Source organism: Leptodactylus fuscus, chromosome 2 (assembly GCF_031893055.1).
Source record: "Leptodactylus fuscus isolate aLepFus1 chromosome 2, aLepFus1.hap2, whole genome shotgun sequence".
Classification (NCBI taxonomy): Eukaryota; Metazoa; Chordata; class Amphibia; order Anura; family Leptodactylidae; genus Leptodactylus; species Leptodactylus fuscus.
Genome location: NC_134266.1, coordinates 151,718,140 through 151,745,139, shown reverse-complemented (window position 1 = coordinate 151,745,139; position 27,000 = coordinate 151,718,140). Strand labels below are relative to the sequence as shown.

Sequence of the window (27,000 nt, the reverse complement as noted above, 5' to 3'; positions counted from 1 at the left end):
GGTGGACACTGTCTGCCGGGATTCTGTCTCCTGTCAGCAGAAGATGGAAACCTAAAAGCGGAGACCGGGGCACAGATGTAACCCTGCCCTCATATAGAAGGTCGATTGGCACTCCATTTACATAGAGCATTCTCCTGTATTGTATGTTATCCCGCCACCGGGACATACCTTTTTTATTAATGATTTTAATGTGCACAAAAACAATGTGATGCGTCAAGAAATGAGCATTTGCACATTTAAGAGTGGATCACTAGCATGTCTACATGAGCAATGATGGAGAATAAATGCTCGAAAGATTGCTTGAGCATCGTTCTATGTAAATGGGACTTTAGAAATGAATTGTAAACCAATTCTATAAAGTATCATCACAGTAATATCAACCACATACTCCAATAATATTGTCAATTGACTTCGCCATTGTGCCATTGCTGTTATTATTGCTTCAGTCATTATTGAAAGAAAAAAATGTATTAGGTACATAAAAACAAAGAGGTTTTCACATTACATATGTAACACAAATGTACCTTCAAATTGCCTAAAAGGATGTAAATCTAACAATGGAAATCAATAATAATAATAATAATAATAATAATAATAATAATAATAATATGCCATTCCATTACCATGTTTCCTTGGTTGCCGTTGGCTTAGTGCAATGTATAGATTGATTTGTTCCTGAAATTTCAGGTGTGGGTGAACAATAATGTTTAGAAACCATGTACATTTTTACCTGTCAATGTTCATAGGCATCTGTGCACAGATACAACATTGTAAGGGTTCTACTTAACTTTGAAGTAATAATTCAGAACTCCTGCCGGTTTATTGCATTAGGAAACAAAACCATTAAAGCATTAAGACAGCCCTTTTTGTGTCCCTGCCGAGAAGGTTCAATTGTTCTGCACATCACTTCGCAACTGCTGGCCTTGTATTGTTTGCAGAACGATTCTTCTCACAGCAGTTTCCATTAAATATTCATTAAGAAAATTGTTCATCTAGGCATGCGCATGCATGGTTATTCTTGTTCACAGTGCTATGGTGAAGGACCTACTCCATGCCACTCCGAAGAATCTGGTTGGCTGCAATAAGCATGACACTTATAATGAAGGCCATGGCAAATGCACATATAAGGCTCTTCCGTACACAGGTTTGCCTGTTCTGCTTTTGGGAATGTACTGAAAGAAACCAAAGAAGAAACATTAAAACACAGCTATCACTGTACACTCATTTCATTTATCAGATACAATCATTGTACATCATCCACTGACATTTGTACAAATACCTGAAATGACATCTTTTTCTTCTACAGCTTTGATGCTGCTTTCTGAAATATGATGCATGAATGGTACATTTATTATGCTACTTGTCTAATGCTACTTTATCATATTTTAAGATATTGCTCAAGAATACAGATACGGTGCTGGTCAGCTCTGGTCAATCCTGAACCTGGAGGCTTTTGAGTGCCTTGCATTGTCTATTGCACATGAGCCATATATGCATATTGCAAAGGTAGGAAAAATATGCAAACCTGTTTTCCAAGATGTAAATAGGATTAAGTGCCTCTGTTTGCTGCCTTCTAGGGGTAGCCCTCTTAAACATCATGCATGACTTTTTTTTTTTAAGTCTGTTGCTATGATGTGAGGATATGCCAAGCCAATTTATTCTATTTCAAAAGGAATAGAATCCAAGCTGTGGACAGCTCTGTTTCAATCTGGTTGGATCTCTTCAGCACAGCATAGGGAAAACTGGTTTGGAAAAGACTTCTGGACCACAATCACACAGTGGAGCAAAAATGGCTTTATAAGACTCTGTACACCTATTAAGGTGCTCTCTCCTCAAGGAGAGATATTAGCCCCATAACCTGGTCCAGAAGTCTCTCAACTTTGCCAAACCAGTTTTCCCTATTTTGTGCTGAAGAGATCCAAACAGATCGAAACAGAGCTGTCCACAGCTGGGATTCTGTTCCTTTTGGAATAGAATAAATAGGCTTGGCATATCCTTGCATCATAGCAGTAGACTTGAAAAAGCCATGCATGATGTTTAAGAGAGCTACCCCTAGAGGACAGCAAACAGAGGCACTGTTTTCCTATTTACATCTTGGAAAACAGGTTTGCATATTTTTCCCACAATCCCTCAGTGGAGCAAAAATGGCTTTGTCAGACTCTGTACACCTATTAAGGTGCTCTCTCCTCTAGGAGAGATATTATCCCCATATTGTAAAGGTATACAGCTATTCATCACAATTTACCCTACAATGCACAGTGGACATTTTTTTTTCTACTGACAGACTCTCTTTAATAAACTTTTTGTCTTGATACAGACAGAATAAAGAGGGGTATTAAACAGAAGGAGGATGATAGATAACTGTTGAACTTCAGCATACATAGAGATTTCTTTATATGTTTATTAGTTTTGATCTTAATATAATACAAAATAGGACCAAAAGAAAAAAAATTCATTTAGTAAGGAACTTCTGAATTGTTTATGTATCTTTTTAAGTATAAATCATATATATATATATATATATATATATATATATATATATATATACACTCACCGGCCACTTTATTAGGTACACCTGTCCAACTGCTCGTTAACACTTAATTTCTAATCAGCCAATCACATGGCGGCAACTCAGTGCATTTAGGCATGTAGACATGGTCAAGACAATCTCCTGCAGTTCAAACCGAGCATCAGTATGGGGAAGAAAGGTGATTTGAGTGCCTTTGAACGTGGCATGGTTGTTGGTGCCAGAAGGGCTGGTCTGAGTATTTCAGAAACTGCTGATCTACTGGGATTTTCACGCACAACCATCTCTAGGGTTTACAGAGAATGGTCCGAAAAAGAAAAAACATCCAGTGAGAGGCAGTTCTGTGGGCGGAAATGCGTTGTTGATGCCAGAGGTCAGAGGAGAATGGCCAGACTGGTTCGAGCTGATAGAAAGGCAACAGTGACTCAAATAGCCACCCGTTACAACCAAGGTAGCCAGAAGAGCATCTCTGAACGCACAGTACGTCGAACTTTGAGGCTACAGATGGGCTACAGCAGCAGAAGACCACACCGGGTGCCACTCCTTTCAGCTAAGAACAGGAAACTGAGGCTACAATTTGCACAAGCTCATCGAAATTGGACAATTGAAGATTGGAAAAACGTTGCCTGGTCTGATGAGTCTCGATTTCTGCTGCGACATTCGGATGGTAGGGTCAGAATTTGGCGTCAACAACATGAAAGCATGGATCCATCCTGCCTTGTATCAACGGTTCAGGCTGGTGGTGGTGGTGTCATGGTGTGGGGAATATTTTCTTGGCACTCTTTGGGCCCCTTGGTACCAATTGAGCATCGTTGCAACGCCAAAGCCTACCTGAGTATTGTTGCTGACCATGTCCATCCCTTTATGACCACAATGTACCCAACATCTGATGGCTACTTTCAGCAGGATAATGCAATGCCATGTCATAAAGCTGGAATCATCTCAGACTGGTTTCTTGAACATGACAATGAGTTCACTGTACTCCAATGGCCTCCACAGTCACCAGATCTCAATCCAATAGAGCATCTTTGGGATGTGGTGGAACGGGAGATTCGCATCATGGATGTGCAGCCGACAAATCTGTGGCAACTGTGTGATGCCATCATGTCAATATGGACCAAAATCTCTGAGGAATGCTTCCAGCACCTTGTTGAATCTATGCCACGAAGAATTGAGGCAGTTCTGAAGGCAAAAGGGGGTCCAACCCGTTACTAGCATGGTGTACCTAATAAAGTGGCCGGTGAGTGTGTATATATATATATATATATATATATATATATATATATATATATATATATATATATATAAACAGGTTATATACATATACAGGTTATATATATATATATATATATATATATATATATATATAATATATATATATATATAATATATATATATATATATATATATATATATATATATATATATATATATATATATATATCCTGTTTCTAATACTCCAGCTTTTTTTTAAAGCTGTTCAGTTTTGGCAAAACATAATTTATATCCTAAAATTCCTCCATCATTTCTATAAAATAGCTAATTTATGTAAATTGTGAGGCTTCTGGTTATTTTAACTCGCATTAAATTTAAGACTATGAAATTGAAGGATATGATATGGAACTTGAAATTATAGCGTAACAGTGACTGTGCCTGGGAGACTTGGCATTCTCTGCAGGTTAAGCACGCACAGTAGTCTTGTATTTAATGATCATGGCTTAGCCACTGTTGTACACATATAGTCAGTTTCCTGTACTTTTTCTACATCTGCAGTGAAGTCAATTCTCTCTCCATTTTTCTCTTTCAGACCAAATATTTGAGAGAAAAATGTTAGAGAAAATGTACAGTCTTTCTCTGTCTGGAGTAAGGGGCCATTGCTAACAATGAAGGGCAGTTAGGATTAATCTTGAATGTACCAATGGATTCCAACCTGTAGATATAAATAAAGGTAGTCTACTAAAGTTTAAAGGTTTGCAGTCAGTGCCTCGAAATTCTTTGTCCAGCTTAAAAATATATATCTTATATTTTTCAAATTTTGCTCTGTCATGTCTACTCTACATTCCTACATCAAAGAATAGTGGAAGTGCATAGTTTCCTAATAAAGTTTCAGTTGTTCAATATGTGTATATCCTCCTTAACCAGAGAGCGCCGCTTCCACTATTCTTTGATGTAGCTGTCTGTTCTCGTTTCCCCTTGTAATCGGTATTTGTGGAGTGTGCTGTCTCCTCTGCCTGTTAAACAAACGTCATGTATGGTTGTGAACATTTCACAACCACAACAGGTGAGAGGTCATTTGGTCTTTTGGTACATTTTTTGGATTTCCAATGTGATCCTTTATCATTATTACACTATAAGGTTGCTCAGTGTCTGTTCCTTTTTGAGTTCCTACTCTACATTCCTGTCATTTACATGTCATAACATTTTTTGCTTAAAATTCCTAGCTAGAAAAAAGTTCAGATTAAGTTTTTTTTTTTTACTTGTTTTCTTTAGAAATACCAAATCTTTGGACATAACATGCATTTGCTCGCTCTACAACAGTTGATATACAAGATAAAACTGTGCACATCTACTGTATAAAATGCTTAAGTACAGATACATACAGTATGTACTACAAGGTATAACGGAGCCTTAATAGGTCAACCACAAATGTGCATGGGGTCTTTAGTTTACTTCCCTATTGCATCAGTTTTAAAGGTAATCTAATTTTATCACAAAACCATATGATACTTCTATTTCTGCACGGTTTACTACATTCTCTGGTATGAATCGAGTCCGTTGTAAAGCTAGGCTAATCCTACAGGATAACTGAGATAAAGAGAGATTAATTAAAAACATGACAGATAACTAATGAAAACCAGAATCTGCTAATACATCTACAGACAGACCAAAAGCAAGTAACCGGTAAGAGTTTCTGTGTGTCCTGAAATCATAGAGCAAGGTGTGTTGGACAACACCAAAGCGAATACTACAGTAAATGCAATTTAAAGATAAGATAATCCTTTAATAGTCTCACCATGGGGAAATTTCAGAAAGTGAGTAGTTATTCAAGGTGCAATGTTCCTTGTAGTGGAGTATTAGGGTGATAGACAAATAGTGTAAGAGAGTAAAGAAAAAGATCAGCTGCTGTATCAAGGCAGCCACATAGGCGGCGCCATCTTGGAAAAAAAAAGTCTCAGTCTCAGTAATCTCGTGCAGCCCCTGTGTTCTGCTTGGACGTACCGGTACGTCCTTGCAGAACAAGGCAGCCCCCTTCCGGACGTGTATAGTCTATGGGCAGTCTGGAAGTGGTTAAAGTTATGACCTAAAAACTCAAACAGTACTTACAAAACTTACAGTAGGTCCATACGCAAAATTAATTCTACATTTATATGTCTTTTCAAGGTTGTTTTTAAGTAATCACACATGGCTCCACAGTATTTCTATCTCAATAACAACAAACTTTCTCTTTAAGGAATCTGTACCTTCCAGAGCTATTATGTATGGCATCTCAAATTGTCAAAAAGAGCCCGAACAATAACAACTTCAAAATAACGCTTCCTAAAGATGGGTGTCTTTGGTTGACTCATAAAAAATGGTTGGATAAGGACTTTTTGAGTAGTAGTAGCAGTGGTGGTGGTGACAGTAATGAAGTCTTTGGCTCCTTATGCAAATAAAAATGCATTGAACTACACACAAAGGATGTGACAGTGTATAAGCTGAAAGTACAACTTGGTATAATATAGTAAAAGATATTAAAAAGCACAAAGAAACACTAAACTGTGAGGGATTACATACTGCAAGAGAAGCAGAGAACATGGTTAGGCTATTGCCCAAGCACAAAGACTGTTTTATGTTAGGACTGACTAGAGGATTATGGAGGTTGAGATGAACATTTTTTTTCTCCATGTATAAATTCATTGAGTTGTAGAATCTGAATAACTTCATCAATTCACATCATAATATTTGAAGGGTCTTTCCAGTTGCAGTGAACACTCATCACTTTTTTCCCAGTAATGAAATGCTAATTAAAAAAAAACCATGCAATTGTCACAGCCAAAAAACTTTGTCATGCTCAATAAAGCAAGTTATTTTGTGCACTGGCATTTCTGATGTTCACTTCTAAAGTTTAAAATGAAAAAGAATGGGCGAAACGTAACACTTTAAATGCAAGGCGCGTTGGGCATCACTTTACCAAGAACTCCAATATTTCAAGAGGTGTCCTGGGAGAATTGGAGTAACTCAGTCTGACCAGGATGAAAAGAGCATGAAGGCTCAGATGCCACTTGTGTGAAAATGATATCAGTATGCACTCTAAAAAATAGGCTTTTTACAAGTCCTACGTTGGCAGCTCTCTGACAGAATGTATGCCAATTCCCAGTGTCATCTGCAACTGTTAAAAGATGACTCCAAAATGCTTGTACACTGGCAGAGTTTCAAAGAAAGGGCTATATTTCAGACTGAGAAATTAAAAAAAGGGTGAATTGGCAAAATACTACGGACATTGGATGGTAAAGGAGTATTTTACATGGATTACATAGTTTGAGATGTTTGGATGAAAGAGAACATGTAAAATGTAGAGCAAAAGAAAAAAATACTGGTGAGGTGCTTGATAAAGAAACTGGGCTCTAGTACTGAAACATCAGGGAAACATCTTCTGTCAATTTCAGTTCCAAAAAAGAGATACAAATGTGATGGGTGAAAATGGTTCCCTCCATGTGTTTAGTATTTTAGTTGTCATATTGAAAACTAAAGTCTTTAAAAGGAGTCTGTCAGCACAAAACTGAGAACTAGCCACAGTACCTTGTAGGGTTGTCAGCACAGTTTACAATGATGTATTTCTTATTTAGGATTACCGCTCCTTTCTTGTACAAACATGTCCTTTTGTCCCCATGCAAATGATCAGGAATTGGCTTTAGTGAAGAAAATGGCTTCCTTCTCTTCCAGGTGCAGGGTGTCACCAGACTTGCATCATACTGTTAGTGGATTGAGCTGATCAGTAGATAGCGGCAGGAGATAGTAAAGCCTATTAATGGAAAGCAACCCATCTAAAGCTTTTTTTCTGCTCATTTGCATAGGGATAAAATGATTTTTTACAAGAATGATGCAGTGGTCCTGAATAAGATATAATCCTATGCTAACAGCCCTACAAGGTATTGGAATTAGATTATATCTCAATTTTGTGCTGAAAGACTCCCTTTAAAGCTTATTCTTAAGTAATCTAAAACTTTGATGTGTGTGTTTGGGCCATTATCAAAGTGTTGAAATAGTGCTGCATCCCCAAACTATCTGTCACATATTCCCACCACCAAATTTTACAGTTTTACTTGGATTAAGGCACATGACTATTTGCTAAAAGACTGGATAAAAAAAAACATCAAAATGATGGACCAAACAAAAGTGGGAAGAGATTGAGGACCGTTGAGGTCTTCCATATTTTGCCCAAAAAGCACAAAAGTACCCCCTGATTTTGAAACCAGATGCATCAACTTATTTGAGGAAATGGTAACAGAAGGGTTAACCAAACTAGGTACAAGGAGTGGCCGGTCCAATCAATTAAAGATCTTGAAAATGAATGATTGAATTATCATAAAACCTTCAGATAAAGGGGGATCATCTTGGTAACGGACCGCCAACACTACTTTGATATGTGTTAAAGTATTCTGGTTCATCAGGAATCTTATAGTGTGCTGGAGAATGATCCCATACTAATTTTTTGGAGGAAACTCACTGCCAGCTTGGAGGAATCTCTCCAGAAAGGGTGTATTAGTAAAAATGAGTTCAGGTATATTTAGGCCATCTGTTTCAGCTCATAAAAATTGGTACGTGGCTGGATAGATGCGTTCCGTGTGATACATTCATATGTGTAAATAAAAATCAGCAACCTTTTAGTGAAAGTGCATGAAATTTTGGTCAACAATCACATGCTCTATGGAATTAAAATAAATTGCCTGAAAAGTTAGTGACCATTTAAGGGTTTTCTGATTATCTTTGTTTAATACTCCAATTTTTTTTACACTGTTCAGGCTGACTAGTATGGAATGATAGGGGACACCTAGATTGGGCAAAAACATTTTTGCTATATTCTGTTCCTATAACTTTGTGTAAAGGTAATGTTAGGGAATTGCTAGGACAGCAATTCCCCAGTAGCTGCTGGAAACCCTGGGAAGGGGCACAAGAGATAGTGAGCCCTAAGCGGAAACCCCCCACTGTCCCTTCCTGCCTGCCTGGTCCTATCCTACGCAGTAGGCGGCAACTTGGGGCTGATCCCTTCCTATATATGTGACACATAAAATGCCGACAAGACAAACAACAACAAAGGGAGGTCAGCTAGACAGGGTTTAGTAACAGTCGAGCAATGCAGTGCCAAATCGAAGTACAAAAGAATAGTCAATAGGAAAATCCAAGGTCAGGATACATAATACAAGTAACTAAACAGCAAGACAAATGCCAGCAAGCGCAAGGCAATAGCAAGCACCAAAGTGAATGTTAGCCAAGAATAAATAGGAAGGTGTCATTCCTGTAGTGCCGGGTCATTCGTCTGTACGGGCACCTCGGCTATGTATAGGATTGGCTGCGCACATGCGTGGGCGGATGGCCTGATGAATGCGCAGTATGATTTTTTGGATGCCGAGCGGCCGATGCACGTGCAGCCAAGTGTGCAGGCGTCAGGCCCCTTTATGCATGCTGTCACCAATGATATATAAAGTGCTCACCTCCGTTGGCTGGTCAAGCATCCAGTATGATGTCAAAGGTGAGTACTGCTGTATTTACACCCTTTAAAGGTATTATAAACGTTCCACCTAGTATGGTCTAACTGTACTGTGCTCTTTAAATGGGCTGTTATATATCTCTATGTGGATATTACTTTATATATTGCTATACACTTTCCATACAGTGGGGCAAAAAAGTATTTAGTCAGTCACCAATAGTGAAAGTTCCACCACTTAAAAAGATGAGAGGCGTCTGTAATTTACATCATAGGTAGACCTCAACCATGAGAGACAAAATGAGAAAACAAATCCAGAAAATCACATTGTCTGATTTTGTAAGAATTTATTTGCAAATTATGATGGAAAATAAGTATTTTGTCAGAAACAAAATTTCATCTCAATACTTTGTTATATATCCTTTGTTGGCAATGACAGAGGTCAAACGTTTTCTGTAAGTCTTCACAAGGTTGGCACACACTGTTGTTGGTATGTTGGCCCATTCCTCCATGCAGATCTCCTCTAGAGCAGTGATGTTTTGGGGCTGTCGCTTGGCAACACGGACTTTCAACTCCCTCCAAAGGTTTTCTATAGGGTTGAGATCTGGAGACTGGCTAGGCCACTCCAGGACCTTGAAATGCTTCTTACAAAGCCACTCCTTCGTTGCCCTGGCAGTGTGCTTTGGATCATTGACATGTTGAAAGACCCAGCCACGTTTCATCTTCAATGCCCTTGCTGATGGAAGGAGGTTTGCACTCAAAATCTCACGATATATGGCCCCATTCATTCTTTCATGTACCCGGATCAGTCGTCCTGGCCCCTTTGCAGAGAAACAGCCCCAAAGCATGATGTTTCCACCCCCATGCTTTACAGTAGGTATGGTGTTTGATGGATGCAACTCAGTATTCTTTTTCCTCCAAACATGTAAAGTTGTGTTTCTACCAAACAGTTCCAGTTTGGTTTCATCAGACCATAGGACATTCTCCCAATACTCTTCTGGATCATCCAAATGCTCTCTAGCAAACTTCAGATGGGCCCGGACATGTACTGGCTTAAGCAGTGGGACACGTCTGGCACTGCAGGATCTGAGTCTCTGGCGGCGTAGTGTGTTACTGATGGTAGGCTTTGTTACATTGGTCCCAGCTCTCTGCAGTTCATTCACTAGGTCCCCCCGCGTGGTTCTGCTCACCGTTGTTGTGATCATTTTGACCCCACGGGATGAGATTTTGCATGGAGCCCCAGATCGAGGGAGATTATCAGTGGTCTTGTATGTCTTCCATTTTCTAATTATTGCTCCCACAGTTGATTTCTTCAATCCAAGCTGGTTGCCTATTGCAGATTCAGTCTTCCCAGCCTGGTGCAGGGCTACAATTTTGTTTCTGGTGTCCTTTGACAGCTCTTTGGTCTTCACCATAGTGGAGTTTGGAGTCTGACTGTTTGAGGGTGTGCACAGGTGTCTTTTTATACTGATAACAAGTTTAAACAGGTGCCATTACTACAGGTAATGAGTGGAGGAAAGAGGAGACTCGTAAAGAAGAAGTTACAGGTCTGTGAGAGCCAGAAATCTTGATTGTTTGTAGGTGACCAAATACTTATTTTCCACCATAATTTGCAAATAAATTCTTACAAAATCAGACAATGTGATTTTCTGGATTTGTTTTCTCATTATGTCTCTCATAGTTGAGGTCTACCTATGATGTAAATTACAGAAGCCATTCATCTTTTTAAGTGGTGGAACTTGCACTATTGGTGACTGACTAAATACTTTTTTGCCCCACTGTATATAGGTGTATCAAATTTGTATTCTATGTAAGGCACTATAGATACAATTGATTCATGTAGCAGCACTATACCAATCAGTGATGCTTTAACTGAGGTTACTACTCACTTAGTGTGGTAGAAACTGAGGGTTTTATATACCACCATTTCTCTTTCATATACTATATGGTTGCTACCTTACTACCATTTATGGGTTATATGGCAAATATACTATATATATATATATATATATATATATATATATATATATATATATATATATATTAGGACTATCTGTTATGTCACCTATAATCATTTACTTTTGGAAAACCCAAATACTATGTATACCTTAGCCAAAAAGAGATTTGGAAGCTAGGACATGGATGATGTATTTTTTGTTATGTGTTATGATGCTGTGATGCAAATTGGATCTTATATTCTGTCTCTGTCATATAGGCCACACACTTGAGAAAGGGTAGTGAACCCAAAACGTGTTTTATTTTTGGACATCAATAAAGAACAATCATCAATATAAGGTGAAGCGCGGTGATCATTATTCTTTGGTCCTATTGGCATTGATCGACACCTTGGGTGGCACACGTCCTGCAGCTCCAACACCTAGGGAGGAACCCCCCTTAGCAAGTGGTTCACAGGCTCTTTAGTGGTTGTGTTCTTCACAACCACATACGGTGAGAAGCTTTCATTACAGATAATCTAAATACTTACCTTACGTACGTCACCATATACAGCTCGGTGCTCTTTTCTTCTTTTATTTCCATTCAAGAATGAATAGGAAGGATGAACCCGCCTTGGACCTGATAGGAAGGCCGGCTGTCAATCATAGGGTAAGACTAAATTTAACCATAAGGGTGCATTCACACTGAGTAAACGCTAGCTTATTCTGAACGTAAAACACGTTCAGAATAAGCGGCGTCTAAAGCAGCTCCATTCATTTCTATGGGAGCGGGGATACGAGCGCTCCCCATAGAAATGAATGGGCTGCTTCTTTCACTCCGTGCAGTCCCATTGAAGTGAATGGGGAGTGCCGGCGTGTACGCTCCGGCATGAGCAGAGCTTGCCGTATACGCCGGCACTCCCCATTCACTTCAATGGGACTGCACGGAGTGAAAGAAGCAGCCCATTCATTTCTATGGGGAGCGCTCGTATCCCCGCTCCCATAGAAATGAATGGAGCTGCTTTAGACGCCGCTTATTCTGAACGTGTTTTACGTTCAGAATAAGCTAGCGTTTACTCAGTGTGAATTCACCCTTAGAGGAGCAGAGGGAAATGAAGGTGAAAGCAGACGGGTGTGGTGGAAAATTAATTACTAAACTAGAGCCGAGTTCACACAGTGCAACCACAAACTCTAAGCAAGGAATCAAACTGCACACGCCTCCTGCACTGCAGTATGCGAGCAGAGGGCGGCGCAGTGACCCAAGCAGGCAGAGACATTACAGGTAAGATGGTTCATCTAGAATCTTCCCTTGTTGTCATACAGTATAAGGATTTTTCAGTGAACTATTTACTACCACTGCCACTTGAAGATGCAGAATGTGGTCTAATCATCCAAATAAAGATGGTGTTGGTGTACTTACAGTGAATCTTCCATCACTACACTATCTGACATGTTATTTTAAGCTTTTATTACAGCCTTTAAAAGGAAATTTAAAATCATTTTAACCCCAGACCTTAGAAACAATGAAATAATCCATCAAGTCGGCAGAATCCTTGGTGAAAAAACACTCTTAAATATGTGCATGCACAGAATGTAGATAGAGTTTTTGCTAATGCATGAATGTTATACTATAAAGAATAACCATGCATTTTATTGCTTGTATTTTAATGTGCAGTCATATCAATCAATTCAACACTAAAGGTTACTCTACTTATATCTATTACTTATAAGATGATTTAAAAAAAAAAAAGAGCTAATACATAAGTAATCTTTTAAAAGACCGTTAAATATTTAGCTTTTTTTTCATTAGAATTTCTAAAGGCCATACAGATACTGTATTTCCCAAGGTAGCAAAGATGTGTCCACATTCACTGATTCAACTGATCTCAAATTAGGTTAAAGATTCCAATCTGTCTCGGACAAATTATAGGACAAATTGGAAAATATGCTAACAAAAGCCTGGAAAAGCTGCAATTCACACCCCCTCTCCACTTGGTGGTTAAATATAGACTAAAATAGGATAACTAGCATATCACTTGTGACACCATGTTGTGTTTAGCAAAGTTGCATTACTTATGACACAAGTATATGTCTAGCCGAGAGCACATGTAACAGAGGACATACTTGTATCTTCAGTTCAGTAATTCAAATCTAATTAAGATAACCCCACGACTGCAAATTATCTATGTTGTTGGAGGCAGCAAAAGTTTAAAGCAAGTCTGCCACCATAAATACCTCTTCTAAACCACTTATATGTTGCAGACACGGTTAGTGATATAGTCACCTCACCTTTTTTGTCTCAATCTGCATTGTTGCTGCCAAAAAAAGCAAACACTGAATTCATATGGAAACAAGCTATACACATGTATAGGATATCAATGTGTGATATAATACAATAAAAGAGTAATGTCTTGAAAAGCTAATTGTCTCAAGACATACATATTTTGACATGTGTAGCCAGTGTCATACAAATGTGATTGGGCCTCAGCAGTCACGTGTGCCATAGAAGAGGATGCTGGAATGCTGGACAGAACGAGGATTTCCAGCAAAGGTGAGCCAAGGTGAGTATCAGTGTTTATTATTTTTACTCACCTCCCCTGGTTCTCTACTTATTTTACTCTGGTACTGAGATAAAAAGGCGTACTAAACCTCACAAATATCTGTTCGCCTGAAGTGGCTCGAGCTCCCAGAGTATATTATAATGGGGGAAGGGGCTCTTGGGAGCATATTATACTGTGTGGGGTCACTGTGGATCATTATACTGTGTAGGACCACTGTTGATCAATGTATTGTGTGGAGCATATTATACTGTGTGGGGCCACTGTGGGTGCATACTGTAATATGTGGGGCCGCTGTGGAGCATTATAATCTAGGGGTGGGGCTCTGTGGAGCATTAAACTGTTGCGGGCTCTAAGGAACACATTACACTGTGTGGGGCCCCTTTACTATTCACACCACCTGGCATCTGTTTAATAGCAGCCATGTGATGTTACTACAGGATGTAATTATATTGCATGGTCACTAGAAAACAGAAGCTGTGCAATGTAAATAGTGAAGGAGTCACAGTGCTCACAAAAGCACCACAGTCCCTTCAAACAGCTGATCAGCCGGGGCCCACAGGTCAGCTGTTTCCTACAGCACGCAGCTTAGAATTGTTTAAATGCTACGTTGTTTAATCACCAAATTCTTCATAAACGCAGTGGTGGGTACAATAATTGTATCCCTTTTAAGTATTTGAAATACTGCTGCAGTACCCATAATGATCGCTATCAAGAATATGTTGTAGGGAGGGGTAGAGGGCCCCAGTTAAAGTTTGTACTTGGGCCCTTATGACTTTAGTCAGAGAGTGAGGTACAGTAAATATTGTCTCAGTTTTTTAAAAGAATAATTAAAAAAAAATAAAAAGTAGTAAAGAAACACAGTTGTACACAACAAAGTTTTGCAATGTTTGAAAATTAACAGGTTATTTTGATAACATATTTCATAATGAAGACATCTTGCATTTGAAAACTTTGCTCTAGAATAGAATTAAAATGATTAAGACCTAAAGTGAGTTTTTTACATCTTTCTTTTTTTAAAAATGCATGGGCATCAGAGTTAAAACCAAGAGGTCGCTACAATAAATGAACAGACATAACAAAATGAAAACCTCTTAGTCTTTTCTTACAGACAAGTATTTCTGATTCTTACAGAAATCAAGTTGCTGAAAGCTGGACATGAATGATGAAAGTATTCTGCATTACTTCCATCTTCCTGTGATTCGAATACATAAAAAAAGAAAGGATTTCAGCCAAGCAAATAGGACAAATGGCTCAAAGAAGAGATGTTCTGCAGGGATGCAAAGGTAATGCCAAGGGTAGTGGATCGTGGACTATCTGACTGGTTTGGCTTGGGGCTGTTCAAGCAGACCCTTGGATTTGAGCCTTCAACTCCCATACTGGGATCCAAGCTTTGCTGTAGGATGTCAGTTAGGTCACTACCTCCAAAGCTGTTCACAATTTGATGGAACATGATAGGTCAGAACAATAGGGCAGAAACAGATAAAATGTATCATATGAATACAGACTCAAATCAGGACAGATAATATGTGTAGAGATCATAAACTAAAAGGAATAAAAGCCTGGGAATAGATATAAAATCAGGAAAAAAATATACAAAAAAGACAAAAATATTCAGATTATAGAAGCTGAGTCTAAAACAGGAATCCGAAGTAGGGCAACAGAACAGGTAGCAGAAAAATTGCAAAAGGCCGTAGATAACAGACACAGAAGTCAAATGCCCCAGGTAACAGCGACAAAAGCCATAAACTACAAGTAACAGAAACAGACACAGACTAGAACATAGTTCAGACAATGCAGACAGAAGGGCAAAGGTCCACATGGAAGCTGAGATGAAAACATGGTGGAAGGAGTGTGTGCATACTGGAATAAGCAACAGAAGGACAAATTTGTATCTAAAATTCTGACTCAAACTAAGCCAACTAAAAGGTGGTATTAACACTACATACAATCATGGCCGTAAGTGTTGGCACCCCTGAAATGTTTCCAGAAAATGAAGTATTTCTCCCACAAAATTATTGCAACTGCTCATGTTTTGTTATACACATGTTTATTTCCTTTTTTATTTCCTGGCATTTATTTATGGCACAACAGAAAAAAATAGAAAAAAGGTGGAAATAATTTGACAAAAAAATCCAAAAATGGGTCAGACAAAATTTCTGGCCCCTTCAAATAACTTTGTTTCAAGCATATTACTCATTCAAACTCACCCGTTGAAAATAGTAGGTGTGGACAATATAAAAATCATGCCGGAAACAGATAAAAATTACAGAAGTTGTATGAATCTTTGCATTGTGTGAACATAAAGAAAAGAGAACTGTCTGAGGGCTTGAGAACCAAAATTGTGGAAATATATCACCAGCCTCAAGATTACAAGTCCATCTCCAGAGATATTGATATTCTTTTTTTGTCCATGGGAGGATCAGTGTCAGCGAGAACTATCCATCCACATGTGAATGAAATGAAACGCTATGGCAGGAGAACCTGGAGGACCCCACTGCAGGCACAGACATATAAAAAAGGTAGACTACAGTTTTCCAACGTGTACAGGAGTATGCCAAAATCCTTCAGGAAAACATCTAATGGACAGATAAGACAAAAAATAAAACTTTTTGGAAAAGCACATCATTCTGCTGTTCACCAAAAATGGAATGAGGCCTACAAAGAAAAGAACACAGTACCGACAGCGTTATGACCCGGTCTTTGCAGTCTCAGCCTCTTAGGTTCAGGCACAGAGTGTCTGAATGGCATTTGGTGCATGAATGATCTGACGCGCTGCAGGGAATGTTCACACTGGGCACGATTTTTATGGTAGCACTCTTGCATGGATCATATGATGAGTTGCATTATGGGATTGTGCTTAGTTTGTCTTTGCCTCAGAAAGGGTTAAGCCCTCTGCAGTGCTGAGTACTCATTGTAGGCTGTGGGCAGTTCTGAGCACTGCTTCCAATCCCCTCTCTGGTTACTCCTTCTCTTGACTATTTAATCCCGCTTTGCATGCTGTCAGTTGCTGGTCTTAAACTCCGGGTTGCTGTGTTCCTGAAATGATCTGTCTGCCTGAATCTGCATCATTCATCTCTGCCTGTGTCCTGGCCCATTCTACTTACCTTGCTTACTGTTCATACCATCTGTATTTTTGATAAGTATTGAGCACATATTTCCAAGCATAGTGGTCCGGGTGCAGTGAACCCTACTCTTTTTACTGCTTGGAAGTTTGGATTTTTTGTATTTGTGTGTGTGTGTGTGTGTGTGTGTGTGTGTGTGGGTGTGATATTAAATTCTGTTTTTTCCTATCCCTTTGCATAGTGTCAGTTTTGCTGTGTTTCATGTTTATTTTCTCCTCTATACTTTGTGTTCCTCATATTCACCATCAGTCCAGTCGGACACCTGTGGGGGACTTTCTTTGTATCTTACCTGTCCTTCCTAAATGTGAAACAAGACAGGTTTTTCTGTTTTTCTTGTAGGGTAGTTATTTCTTGCGCCCACTCAGGTCAGTTAGTTGGGCCCATGGCTACTTCTAGTGTGCAAGGCAGGGATTAGGAGTATCACACACAAGCTATACCAAACTGCTCATTACACTAGTTTTTGTTTTTCTTTTGTGTTTTACTTTACACTTGACTGAGAAGTTACCAGTCAGGGGCCAGTGCATGGTCAAAGATTCCCAGATCATAGCAAACAATTACATATAGTAAATAGAGATGAGCGAACACTATTCGAAACAGCTGTTTCAAATAGCACACTCCCATAGAAATGAATGGACGTAGTCGGCACGCAGGGGTTAAGAGGCCGGCTGCTGGCAAAGTCTGCATACCGGACACTTCCATTCATTTTTATGCGAGCGTGCTATTCGAAACGTCTGTTTCGAATAGTGTTCGCTCATCTCTAATGGTAAAGGGTCAAAGACATTCGAGGGTTGCTGCCTCTGGCATTAGGTGCCTTGATAGTGATTACCAAAGGATTTTGGGTCTCATTGTAGGGCCCAGTGTCAGAAAGCTGGGTTTGCGGGTTCTTCCAGCAGGTCAATGACACCAAACAGACTTCAAAAAACACCCACAAATGGATAGAAATAAAGAACTGAAGAGTTCTGAAGTGGCCATCAAAAAAGAGTCCAGATCTAAATCCCATTGAACACCTGTGTAATTGCTGTTGGGAAAAGGCACTTTTTAAATATAAGACACCTGGAGCAGTTTGCAAAAGAAGAGGGGTTCAAAATGTTGGTTGAGAGATATAAGAAGCTTCTTGATGCTTATAGGAAGCTATTGATTTAAGTCATGTTTTACAAATATGCAGTTGACGGTGGAAATAATTTTGTCTGGACCATTTTTGGAGTTTTGCATGAAATGATAACATTTTTAGCTTTTTTCTCTTTTTTTGTGTTGTTCCAATGCATACAAAGACAATAAGCATGTGTATATCAAAACATGTGTAATTGCAATCATTTTCTGGGAGAAATACTTCATTTTCTGGAAAAATTTCAGGGGTGCCAACACTTACAGCTATGATTGTATATCATCTAGCAACAGCCACTGCGATAATTCTAGTGTATTTTCATACTGCCTGTCTAAGTTTACACTGTCTAACTATACCATGTTCCAAAATATTATGAAAATTGGATTGAAGTGTCAAAAAGATTTAAAAAAAAAATTCAATTAAACTCATGGATTGGCTTTGTGTCTCAGAGCTCTCTGGATCACTGAAACCAAACTCAAAAACCTATGTTAATTAGTTTGCCAGTTTGGCCCAATTAAAGGAAACCTGCTTAAGAAGGATGTTCCACATTATTAAGCAAGCCACAGGTTTCAAGCATTATGAGAAACAAAAAGGATCTCTCTGCTGCCAAAAAGTATTTGCTGCATCTGGAGTCCCTTAAGGTGTAGGCTTCTCCAGAGTCTTGCATTTGGGGATAAACCTACTATTCGGCCACCCTAAACAGTACTCACAAGCAGAAACAGTTTCAGTGGGCCTCACCATACATGAATACTCATTCTGAAGCAGTCTTATTTGCTTGATGAGTTCAGTGCAACCCATGATAGTCCAGATGGATAAATTTGTTGGTTGGTTGGTGGACGGCTACCATGTACCAACAAGGCTGCAATGTCAGTGAGGAAGTGGAGGAGTCATGTTTTGGTCTGAATCATGGGGAGAGTGCTGGTAGGCCATAGAGGTGTGAAAATAATCTCTGGAAAGTATAACAGAGTTACTGACTGACCACTTTCTGCCATGGTAAAAAAGAAGAACCATGCCTTCCATAGCAAAATCATCAAAATGCATAACAATGCATCATCTCATGCAGCAAAGAATACCTCTGAATCATTGGCTGCTATGAGCATAAAAGAAAAGAAACTCATCCTCCCCTGACCTCAACCCCAGTTAGAACCTTTGGTGTATCCTCAAGCAAAAGATCTATGACAATGGAAGTTCACATCAAAACAGCAGCTCTGGGTGGCAATTCTAACATCTTGCAAAGAATTCAAGCAGGAGCTATCCGAAAACTCACAAGTTCAATGAATGCAAGAATTGTGAAGGTAAAATCAAAGAAATAGTCCTATGTTGACAAGTAACTTGCCCTGTTAAGATGTTTTGATTGATGCTACAAATTCACTCTGTTGTGCATAATAATTTGGAACAATAATTTTTTTTTTTTTTTTTTTTTAATTTGTAGAAAGAAAATTATTACTATTGGAAGGTTTATGAAATAAAATTAGATTTACACTATAGTGGTTGAAGATTTTGGTCATTTACATCGACTAGTTAGGAAAATCAGAGAAAAATATAATTTGAGTAATAATTTGACATTTAACATGAATTATCATCTAATATACGTTCACACATACTCTTATAATCACCCCAATTCATCATGATAACCATATTACCCCCCTCCCCTTATCCAATTCCTTTATTACATCGTACCATCTTTATTCTAGACATAATAGGACCTCTGTTTTAAAGAATGATAGATTTGCTGATCCCTGTGCCTGGAACTTTTCAAGTTCCTTTAAATCACTGATAATCAGGTCGATAAACATGTCAATGTTTGTACACTCTGCTATATGTGGTAGCTTAGAATTTTTCCATCTCAATATTGTAAAGGGGCTCTTTCCTGGGTTGATATTAGATTAATCCCACAGTTCAAGAGCTTCCAGCCCCCAGATGTCTTCCATATTGAGACCCAGGGTTTCACATTGATTTTTATGTTGGTGCTTGAAGAACTTTATCCAATCAATCAATTAATCAATCAATCAATCAATCAATCAATCAGTTCTTCAACCACATAAAGGAATTGACTCTAACATGATCTTACCAAGGAAAATCCCTTACAAGAAGTCTGGTCTCTGCTTTTGAAAGTTTGTAGGGAGTCTCCTGCAATAGGTCTATAAATTCCCCCAGCTACGGGTCCTTTTTGCCCCTCAACATGATTGGAGGATTGTTGGCTAAAAAAAATCCTTATTGGGGCAGTTTGTTGTCATATCTCTGTTTTTCCCCTCCTTCTCAAACAGCCCATGATCTATAAGTAAAGGAGCCACAGTCAGTTGGTCCCAATCTCTTGGAGTCACTATGGTAGTATCCCCCTCTAGTGCCCACCTGTGCCCTTTGCTGCTGTTTAGTGAAATTGTATGCCCTTTTATACCTAAATTCTGCCATGTCCCTCTAAAACTAAAAATGTTTTCTTTCTTCTAAATGGTTAGTAAACTTCTCTAGCATTTGTTGTAGGGCTTTGTCTTTTTTCTTAAAGCCCAGTATGTCAGTCAGAGGTTTAGCTTTTTCCTCTTCCCACCACTCTTATATTTGCTGTCTGTAATCAGGGGCAGGAAAGAGGGGGATTCTTAAAGACTGTGGTACAATATTATGTTTGAGGCTATGGTCTAGGTTTTGTATTTCCCACCAGCTAGGGTATAATCTCTATACAGATAATTCTGTTTCTGAAAGACTACTTTGAGAGAACACCCTTGATTAAACCATAACTCATGATATATATATATATATATATATATATATATATATATATATATATATAACTCTGCTTTCTACTTTGCCAAGTTCAAGCCACATCATATATCTGAGCCGCTGAGCTGCTTACAAGCAAAACTACAGTACTCCTCTAACAAGGGTATCCCCACATCTCAGGGTCTGAACCTTAGTGATGCCAAATCTTTTCAATACCACAAAGCATAAAAACAGGGAATGCTCAATATTGTTTATTTTTATTAATATCTATTCGGATGTTTTACTGCTCAAGAGACAAAAAGTCTGTCACTTTAAGAAATATTTTGTCCTATCTAATTCTAGTCTTATTTTGTGCTTCAATAGTACAAACATAATTTATGTTGCCAATTTAAACGAAAGTCTATATAAGTGTAGATCTGCATGTTTGTGAATATGTGTATATAAATCATTGAACAAAGTGGAGGCTTTGACTATATTTTGGGACACGTCTGATGGAAAAGAATGTCATACTTCCTTCCAAAATCAATTTAGCTACAGATGGGCAATGAATTGCTGAGGTTGGATTACACTCAGGAATCCAGAAGGACACTATTTGGATTTGAGTAGTTATCTCGGCTCTAACAGGGATTCTTCATTTAGGGGAATGCGCTCAACAGCTTTGCAGCTGCAAACTTCAGTCTGTGCAATTCCTATATCTTTTTTACAGCCTATAATTTCACATATGTTTCTGATCTAAAAAGGGCAATATTCCAATTCTAATATTTAATTAATGGTCAAATATACAGATTGAATATTGTATCACATATCCACATTTTTACATTTCTTATATGTAACAAAATAGTATCATCACATAATGTAACTTTGTACTCCACAATATATTCCTCAAAATAATAAAAACAGGAAAACAAACAAAAAACCTTAAGAGGGTCAGAACTGACTAACCATCCATTACTAGAATAGCTGTGTATTGTGGATTACTAATGGGTGCATATAGACATTTTTAATGCTATTTTTAGTACTTTAGATATGATTTATAAACTACCAATCATAATGCTAACTACTGATAAATAACAAATCCTACAGGTATTCAGTTGTTCTCCATGTAGATGATAAAAAACTGTACTCTGTAGCAAAAAAAATTATATTGTTTGTGCTTTTGTCTTATGGCCGCAATGCCTAGACCTCCTGTGGGTTTACAGAACTAAAGCTTAATCACTATACCAACAATATCAGATCTGACGCCCACCAATCCCGGCTAAAAATGAGTCACTGCCACTGAGTTTCATTCAAGTTAAAAGCTCAACTGTTATACCCTGGCCACTACACATAGAATAGAGCTGTCTACTTCCTGCTCCATTCTCTGTGTGCTTGCTGGTGAGAGTAGCTGATTCATAGCAGTTCCAAGCATCAGACCCCCACCAGTCTTTAGGAAAGGTCATCAATTTTTAGTCCCTTTAACTAAGACTTAAAAGTGCTGTGTGTATTGTACAGTCTGAGATATTTTTTATTGCACTTTTTCTGTACATAATGAGCAACATCTCCAGTTTTTGTTAACAGAAATCAAGTAGCCCCGCTCCTCTTCCCCCACTGCAGAATCTGGTCAAATTTTATTAGTAGTGTTGTGTCAATATTATAATGTCATTGTTGGCTTGTTTATAATAATTCTTATCATGATAATGATTATCAATTATTATCATATTTCTAACAGGAAGGTAGGACTAGTCATAAAAACAGGTATTAATAAAAAAGGTAACTCAACTAGATTTTGGTTAGGAATCTAAATTTCTATCAAACCAATTCAATACAATATTGCAAAATGATAGCAAAACCCTTTCCTTGACAGGCTGCAGTTCACAACACAGCCACTAGGCAACCAAACATAAACATACATACTGTAGGATATCACTTTGTGATACAATATTATGAAGCAGTATTATAGCAAAATGACATGTGTAACCTAACTGGACATGTCTAGCCAAAAGGGAATCTAGTATTGTATTAACGGCTGTAAATTCACATTTCTTACCTCCTTCAAACTCTGTTTGACAGTTTCCAGAATTTTCATTTAAACTTTCTTCTTCATTTATGATTATGTTTTCAATGTCCTTCATTGTTAAATGATCCCGAAATGCATGATAAAGAATGTGCTTTAATTCTTCCAGTGTTATCCTTTGCATGTCAAACTGCAGACAGATAAGTAAACATTCATGTTAGCAGAATAATAGCATACAACATGACTTATATCTCTGTTTTATCAGATGTTTCTGATGGTTTATTACTATGATGCTTGTTAATAAATGCATCATATTGACGTGATTGATAACCGGCAGGCTACCGATTGCAAATATTAGATTTGGAGGTTTTTGACCTGTAAGCTTGTTATAAATTGAAAGCTGAAGTTTATAGTAAAGTGGAGATAAGCTTGAAGATCTATAATAGACATTTATTTTCTTCATTGTTGAATCTGACATTTCTATGGTAGTATGATAACCTTTGAGCACTATTCCCCCTTGTATACAGTATATATAGTGCTACTATTTTTATACAGTATTTGTCACACTAGATTGTTTCAGATCCACAGTTGTATTTTAAAATGATACAAAAGTAATATACAACTATACAAATTATAGCTAATAAATGATCATTTTATTTATTGTATTAATACATGACTTATTTGCATATTTTTAATTGATTAATTACTTCTCAAATGGGCCTGGAAATTATTGGAGTCATACTTTACATTAACAGTCTGAGATTTAACAGAAGATGCCCAGTACTATAAATCAATGGCGTAACTAGGAATGGCGATGCCCCATGGCGAACTTTTGACTGCCCCCCCCCCACCAATGCCCACCGAAGTCCCTGACCAACATCCTCCCCTGCATTCCTGCACTCTATTATGCCCCATAGTGGCCCCTGAACACCGTATTATATCCCATAGTGGCCCCTGCACACAGTATTATATTCTATAGTGGCCCATGTGCACAGTAATATGTCCCATAGTGACCCTACACACAGTATTATGCCCCTCTGTGAACACCCATGAACAATTATTTATTATTCTTTTCAGACCCTAGAGTATAATAATTGGAGACCAAGGGGATATACCAACATATGACACACTGTTACTTACCTATCCCTGGCTCCGCTGCACTCATCGGTGGTGTCGGCCATCTTCATTGACGTCTGGGATGTCACATGACTCGGGACGCAGGCCCCGGTCATGTGACGTCAAGGACATCACAGAAGTAAGCCTGAAGTCTACCTGGAGCCCCAAGACATAAGTAACAGTGTTTTTTTATGTTCTTTTACCTCTCCTGGACCTCCAATCATTATACTCGGGGGTCTGAAAAACCCCCAGAGTATAATAATAGTGTTTGTGAGACCCACAGCATCACTTTCTGATCCTGGCCACAGCGGGTGTCGCCGGGCCCCTGATGTCTCAGGCCCTGTGGCAGCTGCTACTGCTGCTACCCCGGTAGTTACGCCACTGCTTTAAAATTATGACATCAGTATATCTATTTATCTTCACCCCTAAAAAAAATAAAAAGTCATAAAAAGTCATAAATATCCCCAAATTGTTCATACTGATCTCATACCAATGAATGGTAATGGTCCCCAGAATATGACAACAAAAATAACCAAATGTTTGCTCTATTAAGGTTTTATTTTTTTACACATAGGGTATATTTGTAGATTTGTATTGATCCACTGAAGAAAGTTAACATATTAAATAACTCTATGGGAAACACAATGAAAATTTAAAAAAATAAATAAATCAGAATTATTGTTTTTTAGTAGTATGTAAAACGGTACCAGTTAAAACCACAGCTTGCCCACAAAAATATATCTTCTCACAACTTCTATGGTGGAAAAAAAAAGACAACATGAAATTTAAAATGCAAAAAACAATTGCAAAATTGATGCATTTTTCCTTTCTCCCATCTACCTCAAAAAATAATTAAAGTTAATCAATAAATTATATATTATTCATAATATTGACAAATACAGCTTGTCCTGCAAAAAAACCAAAACATCTTCATACGGTTATTGTACACTGATGGAGAAAAAATTTTTGGACTATAAGATGCACCAGACCATAGGTTTTAGAGGATGAAAATAGGGGGGAAAAAAATTTGAAACAAAAAAATTTGTAAAATATTTAATAACATAATATAATATTTCACCAATGTAAATAGAACCTGGGGTTTTCGGACACAGGGATACCAAATGTGTATGTAGTTCAACAGTAATGTTTTTGTTTTATATGTATTCTAGGGATATGGGGGTGATTTTAACTATATATATTTAACTATATATATATATATATATATATATATATATATTTAACTATATATATATATATATATATATATATATAACTATATATATAACTATATATATATAACTATATATATATATTTAACTACAGTCCTATGAAAAAGTTTGGGCACCCCTATTAATCTTAATCATTTTTAGTTCTAAATATTTTGGTGTTTGCAGCAGCCATTTCAGTTTGATATATCTAATAACTGATGGACACAGTAATATTTCAGGATTGAAATGAGGTTTATTGTACTAACAGAAAATGTGCAATATGCATTAAACCAAAATTTGACCAGTGCAAAAGTATGGGCACCTCAACAGAAAAGTGACATTAATATTTAGTAGATCCTCCTTTTGCAAAGATAACAGCCTCTAGTTGTTTCCTGTAGCTTTTAATCAGTTCCTGGATCCTGGATGAAGGTATTTTGGACCATTCCTCTTTACAAAACAATTAAAGTTCAGTTAAGTTTTATGGTCGCCGAGCATGGACAGCCCGCTCTCAAATGATCTGAAAACAAAGATTGTTCAACATAGTTGTTCATGGGAAGGATACAAAAAGTTGTCTCAGAGATTTAACCTGTCAGTTTCCACTGTGAGGAACATAGTAAGGAAATGGAAGACCACAGGGACAGTTCTTGTTAAGCCCAGAAGTGGCAGGCCAAGAAAAATATCAGAAAGGCAGAGAAGAAGAATGGTGAGAACAGTCAAGGACAATCCACAGACCACCTCCAAAGAGCTGCAGCATCATCTTGCTGCAGATGGTGTCATTGTGCATCAGTCAACAATACAGCGTACTTTGCACAAGGAGAAGCTGCATGGGAGAGTGATGAGAAAGAAGCCGTTTCTACAAGCACGCCACAAACAGAGTCGCCTGAGGTATGCAAAAGCACATTTGGACAAGCCAGCTTCATTTTGGAAGAAGGTCATGTGGACTGATGAAACAAAGATTGAGTTGTTTGGTCATACAAAAAGGCGTTATGCATGGCGTCCAGAAAAAAACAGCATTCCGAGAAAAACACTTGCTACCTACTGTAAAATTTAGTGGAGGTTCCATCATGCTTTGGGGCTGTGTGGCCAATGCCGGCACCGGGAATCTTGTTAAAGTTGAGGGTCGCATGGATTCCACTCTGTATCAGCAGATTCTTGAGAATAATGTTCAAGAATCAGTGACGAAGTTGAAGTTATGCCGGGGATGGATATTTCAGCAAGACAATGATCCAAAACTCCGCTCCAAATCGACTCAGGCATTCATGCAGAGGAACAATTACAATGTTCTGGAATGGCCATCCCAGTCCCCAGACCTGAATATCATTGAACATCTGTGGGATGATTTGAAGCGGGCTGTCCATGCTCGGCAACCATCAAACTTAACTGAACTTGAATTGTTTTGTAAAGAGGAATGGTCCAAAATACCTTCATCCAGGATCCAGGAACTGATTAAAAGCTACAGGAAGCGACTAGAGGCTGTTATCTTTGCAAAAGGAGGATCTACTAAATATTAATGTCACTTTTCTGTTGAGGTGCCCATACTTTTGCACCGGCCAAATTTTGGTTTAATGCATATTGCGCATTTTCTGTTAGTACAATAAACCTCATTTCAATCCTGAAATATTACTGTATCCATCAATTATTAGATATAGCAAACTGAAACGCCTGCTGCAAACACCAAAATATTTAGAACTAAAAATGATTAAGATTAATAGGGGTGCCCAAACTTTTTCATAGGACTGTATATATATTACTATTGAGGCTGGTCAGGGGAGGCTCCTGCATGGCACAGGTCGGCTAGTAGTAACACCAGTAGTAGTAATGCCTGATCACGGGCATTAGCTCTTAAGACTTGTGGCTGCTCTTGCAGAGCAATTGCCATAGCTATCAGGTCTCCTGTACAGCGGAGACTCGGTAGCTATGGCAACCGCACTGCAGGAGCGGCTGCGATCTTTAAGACCCGACTAGGGTTGAGCTGATCTTGAAATTTCAGGATTGGTTTTAAAATCCGATTTCCGATCAATTTCCATTTGATCC

General features: G+C 38.2%; 1 protein-coding gene across 2 annotated transcripts in view; it reads right to left on the bottom strand.

Annotated features, from left to right (window-relative positions):
- Positions 1-619: 619 nt before the first annotated feature.
- The window catches only part of CALN1 (calneuron 1), a 262,637-nt gene continuing 236,256 nt past the window's right edge, over positions 620-27,000 (bottom strand). For both annotated transcript variants that reach the window (XM_075264939.1, XM_075264940.1), the window contains exons 5-6: positions 22,676-22,832; positions 620-1,172 (exon numbers count right to left, since the gene is read on the bottom strand). In XM_075264939.1, coding sequence (XP_075121040.1) covers positions 1,045-1,172; positions 22,676-22,832 — 285 coding nt within the window. In that variant the 3' untranslated portion in view covers positions 620-1,044. The remainder of the gene's footprint in view (positions 1,173-22,675; positions 22,833-27,000) is intronic.